Raw genomic sequence first — 5,523 nt, 5'->3', positions numbered from 1 at the left:
CCCATTCCGAGTCTCTGTGTTTTCCTTGTTTTGCCTTGCCTTGCCTGTTTCCGCGGTTTCTGATCTTTGCCTGTTTTCCTGGATTTTTCCCTCTCGTCTCGCCCCTGTGATTCTGTCTGCCAATCGGTGACCTACGCTAGCCCTGGGACTATTCTTGTGTTTTGCCCGCCATATACCTGTTTGCCATTGTTTGACCCTGCCTGTTTACCACGTCTCTTTAATAAAGCTTGCAGATGGATCCACACGTCTCACGTCTCGTCAGCCCCGTTACAGAAGTAGCATTGTGGTGGAAATCGTGGATTATGATGTTTCATAAAAATTACAGAATTCAGCTGCAATACATGTCCACTGTTGGACCTTGTTAGCATACACATTAAATAAACTAGTTAGTGTGTGAAAAGTGTGTTTATTTTAAATGTCCACATGGCCAAAAGTGCTCATAGTTGAAAAAAATGTTTGTTTTTTTTTAGTTTCTGTTTATTTGAATCAGGATCACTATAGGTTTGTACACATAAACACTTTTCAAACCTTTAACCTGCATTGTTGTTGCAAAACTTTTTATTTTTATTTTTTTGGATGTGCAGATCAAAGGTTATGCTTACTGTAAGATTTGCATATATTGTTACTTTGTTACAGGTGAGTTACTTGAACAAGAAAGTGACAGAGCTGGAAAATGAGATTCTGATGAATGGGGATGTCAAGTCGAAGCTGAAACAGGAAAACATACAGTTGGTTCACAGGTAAATGGCGAATGGAGGTTCAATGGAGTCCAACCACCCACTCTGCAGACAAAGTTAATTTAATTGGAACTGTGTTATATATGCACATGCATTTGCATACTTGTCTCTTTAAAGTGCAGATTCTTTCCACTAGCAAAACCTTCCATGAAAATAGTCCTAACAAAAGTTTTGCATTTGCTAAATGCTAAAAGGTCAAAGTGGGCCTCAGCAGTACTGACAAAAAAATCATGATGATGATGAGGACTGTGCTTCAACAGGATTCACGAGTTGGAGGAGCAGCTAAAAGACCAGGAGGCCAGAGCGGAGAACATGATGGAAGAGGAGCTCAGGAGACACAGAGAGGCCTACAGCCGACTGGAGAAAGACAAAAACACACAGATAGAGCTGCTCACAAATCGGTTGGCACATCCCAAGACCAGAACTGCATTTTTGTTTCTTGTTTTCCAGTAAAATGATCCAAACATCTTTAAAACAAGATACTTTTTCATAAATCTAACTAAACAGGGGAAATTAAACTAACTAACTAAAAATGGAAATTTATTTTCCTGTGGGATAAGAAAATTAACTTAATTGTGTGTTTTGAAAACAAATTAGAATTAGAATTAAGTCTTGGTGTATTTTGGATGTTTAAAAGTTTTTTTTATTGGAAAACATGACAAAAATACTAATAATACTATTATTTTTGTCATGCAGTAAATACTATAATGCTTTTAATTTTATGTGTTAATGCACTTCAATTATAAAGCAATCTCAGTGGGTCCTTCATGAGGGTGTTAGACAGAAGAGTGACACATTTGAGCCACTGAAGGAACCATTACATTTCATCCAGAAATCTTCATCTAGAGATTTTGATTCCTAGGGCTATAGAGCAGTGAAGGTTTATTGCAAGAGTACGATGAATGGCTTGTTTTTATTTTATTTTTTCCCACTGGCAGAGTATACCAGCTAGAGGAGGAAAATGGAGAGATGGCAATAAACATGAACAGACTGAAAGCTCAGACAGAGAAACTGGATGAGGTAGGATATTTTTATTATACATAAACTGACTTAAAGTTTTTAAGAGAAAATGCGATTTAGGCTGAAGGAGATGCAAATGAGGATGTGTGAATGCTTGTAATGGTACTGTTTGTTTAAATGTTTTGAACAAAATTAGTTCCTAACACCTGTTAGTATTGCAAAGCTATCTGGGATTTCTTATTCTTTCAAACTGATGAAAGCTATCTTGTCATTTTCAGAGGCGGTCTGTGTTTTTGTGGAGGATCGATGAATATTATAAAATATTCTTTAAAAAAACCCATCAAATGATGGTTTAAATTCGACCAGTCTAAGATTGTAAGGTTTTGCCAACTGAAACAATTTTTTTACATGAACATATGATTATGAAAGTAGTATAGTGTGTGAAAAGTGTTTTCTAAACATCCATAGAACCAAAAGTGCTCATAGCTGAAAAAAAAAACAAGGCTTTGATGGTATCTGATTTAATAAAATATTATGACATCAAACTTATTTTTAAATATTGGGTCACAAAAATGTACCCAATAGTGAATGTATAGATAAATAAATGACCAGCAATTGACCTAATTGACTATGCATACATTTTTTGTTTGTGTATATGAAGGAGAGACAGCGGATGACGGATAAGCTGGAGGATACAAGCCTGCGGTTGAAGGATGAGATGGATGTGTACAAGAAGATGATGGACAAGCTACGACAGAACAGAAATGAGTTTCAGAGGGAAAGAGATACCATGCAGGAGGTAAGACCATATGCTAAAGTTTCCAGTGGGCAAAATTTTACAGTTAATTTCAGAAATGGCAACAAAGTAAACAGTTGAATTATTCAGCAAGCTGTCAAAAGCTAAGGTTGTCTACTCGTGTGCCAATTGTTTTAAGATGTATGTAGTCACCCAAAAATATTTACAGATAGAAAAAGGGTGGCAGAGCATTGGGCAGCTTTATTTGGCCTCCCCTCAGTACACAGAATTGTGTACTTTAAAACCACAACTGAACATAGCCTAAACATGCACACATACAAGTCAAACACTGAGAAGTTGTTACACAAACATAGAGAAGACTATTCACTAGTATATTGAAATTAATATATTAATTTAGTCCAGAGCTATACCTTTATGTTGTATTCTGCCTAAAGGCTATGTAGCAATCATGTACTTGACTGTCCCATATAAAATAGTAATGTTATCAGTTTAGCAGCCTAGTGCTTTTTCTTATTTTTTTAGTTTTCTCTTTTATTTATGTTCAGCTAATTGAGGACCTTCGGCAAGAACTGGAGCACCTCCAAATATACAAGCTGGAGGCAGAAAGAATGGGGCATGGCCGCAGATCTTCCATTAGCCTATCAGAATACAGCACTCGAACACGTGAGAGTGAGCTGGAACAGGAGGTCAAGAGACTAAAACAGGTGAGAGAGATGGAAAACTGGTAACTTGATCTTTTAGCAGGTCTATTTTCTATGGCATTGGCTATGGTAGTTTTGTGTAGTCAGATCTCTGAGAAACAGAATGAGTGCAAATTATTTTGCATTTTCACACAAAACTATGCCTATCATTTAAAAACATTTAACGAATTTCTTTCTTACTTTCTTTATAAATGTTATTGCTTTTTAACCTCTTGGAACTGGATGTGATTATAACTGGAACAGTATATTTCCTCCAGTAAAGGCTGTAAATGTAATTCAGACACAGTCTCCACTTTTTATTTTAAAAAGCAAAGAAAGCACCAGAAAACAGTGATACCAAAAGAAACAATTTTTTTTCATTTTAAATTTTCTTATTTAATCTTGTTTACTCTGTGTATATGCAGAGGAGCGTTTCCAAGGACATGCCCTTTGACCTCCAGCAGCTTGTGTCCGCTCGGGCACAACTCTGTCCGAGTCTGATGGTAAACTGTAATCCCTGTGCAGACTTAATATAATTTAATTAACCACTAATGTGTTCATTCACAAGGAGTCTTCTCATTTAACATCTAATATAGCCACACTTTTTTGTAGGTGGTAGATTTTGTAGTTCCATGTTCCTGTCAAAAGTCAAGTCAAGTCAAGTCACCTTTATTTATATAGCGCTTTTAACAATACAGATTGTGTCAAAACATAATTAGCGTAGCTGCTGTTCCAACCAAGCAAAATTGATTTGTTTAACCCAAACTAAAGAATAATAATGTGCATTTGATCAGATATAACTGCAGTAAAAGATTATGAGATGCATTATTTGAATGCTTGGCCAAAGAGATGTGTCTTTAATCTAGATTTAAACAGGGAGAGTGTGTCTGAACCCCGAACGTTATCAGGAAGGCTATTCCAGAGTTTGGGAGCCAAATGCGAAAAAGCTCTACCTCCTTTAGTGGACTTTGCTATCCTAGGTACTACCAAAAGTCCAGAGTTTTGCGAGAAGAAGGGGATAACTACACAATACCACAGGAGTGCTATTATACTAAATATCATCAATATCACCTCTCGCCCACAGCAGAGCCAGAGCCATTTTTCTCAAAGCTTTCTGTTTTCATACCGTTCTAATTTTTCATTTCCTGCACTGCACTGATGCTTCAGCCTTAAAGAAAAAAAAACACTCCTCACCCATGCAAAACTCCATTCACATACGATCAGTGTTGGGCAGTAACCCATTACTTAGTTAGTAACTCATTACTGTATTTCACGTCATGCTTTAATAGGGTTACAAACTTTTAAATATTAATGCTATAGCGTATTATGTCATGTTTATCAAGATAAAACCGATAAAAAAATGTAATTTACACACAAGGCACATTGTTCTACATTGTTCTCATTTTGCCAACATTTCTTTCATTATTCTTAAAAGTAATGTAAATATGGTGACCTGGATGAGACTCCCGGCCTGGCTGAAATTTTGTCCCAGACCGGCATTAAATTAATTATTTGTAATATGTGTGGCTTGAAACAGCTGGAAAATTGAAAGTGTAGGCCTACTGCAGTTCTGTGGATGTTTTGCCATTTAGGTAGGGTTATTAAAGTTAATTAAAACTATTAAAAACATTTCTGTTAATTGAAATAAAGCTGAAATAAAATAACAAAAATATAAGCAATTATATAAAACTGAATAAAATCACATAGGCTAGGCCTATATAAAATGAATAAATAGCCCTTTTCACGAAATATACTTAACTAAACCTAAATAATTCACAGATTAACAAAACGAAAGAAAAACTGCGTCAAGTTCTATATGCCCCTTTCTGTCCATTTTTCTAATGCTCAACAAGTTCGGAACGGAAATCAATAGGCTACGGCAGAAAGCGACATCTGTTTGTTTTCTGTATTTTGAAAAGCATAGTGTTTTGTTATTGTGGCTGTACACAAATAAAAGTAGACCCTTTATAGTTTCATAATGATGTCTTAGACTTAAAAGAAACTCTTTGTTTCTGCTGTCATACGGAACAAATTCAAGTGATCGCGCAGGCGCCTCAATCGCGCGCACACATCAGTTCAAGCACTGACTTGACATCATTATCAAAATAAAATAAGCCAACCAAACATATAAAAAGTAACACAACTCAATTTAAATAGTCGAACTCCGAAGTACAATCTATTGCGTTCACTAGGGCTGTTGCTGTGAGGGAATTTCCCTTGCGGTAATTTTGAGTGGCTCAATAGCGCGGTATGCGGTGTTATCGCCATACATATACATATATATATATATATATATATATAATTTGTGTGTGTATGTGTTACGATATAACTAACGAGGTCATATTCAGAAGACAATGAAACCGAAACCAAATAGCGTTGAAACAGGAAG

General features: G+C 36.0%; 1 protein-coding gene across 3 annotated transcripts in view; it reads left to right on the top strand.

Moving 5' to 3' along the window:
- The window catches only part of LOC107698694 (rab11 family-interacting protein 4B), a 29,928-nt gene that overhangs the window by 15,546 nt on the left and 8,859 nt on the right, over positions 1 to 5,523 (top strand). For 2 of the 3 annotated variants that reach the window (XM_016499785.1, XM_016499784.1), the window contains exons 7-11: positions 637 to 740; positions 998 to 1,138; positions 1,676 to 1,757; positions 2,359 to 2,496; positions 3,000 to 3,158. In XM_016499785.1, the coding sequence (XP_016355271.1) occupies positions 637 to 740; positions 998 to 1,138; positions 1,676 to 1,757; positions 2,359 to 2,496; positions 3,000 to 3,158 (624 nt within the window). Of the gene's footprint in view, positions 1 to 636; positions 741 to 997; positions 1,139 to 1,675; positions 1,758 to 2,358; positions 2,497 to 2,999; positions 3,159 to 3,559; positions 3,777 to 5,523 lie in introns of those variants that run through there. The other variant, XM_016499786.1, reaches the window with a different exon arrangement.

This window comes from Sinocyclocheilus anshuiensis, unplaced genomic scaffold, assembly GCF_001515605.1.
Source record: "Sinocyclocheilus anshuiensis isolate Anshui unplaced genomic scaffold, SAMN03320099.WGS_v1.1 scaffold314, whole genome shotgun sequence".
NCBI lineage: Eukaryota > Metazoa > Chordata > Actinopteri > Cypriniformes > Cyprinidae > Sinocyclocheilus > Sinocyclocheilus anshuiensis.
This window is presented reverse-complemented; position numbering and strand designations above follow the sequence as displayed.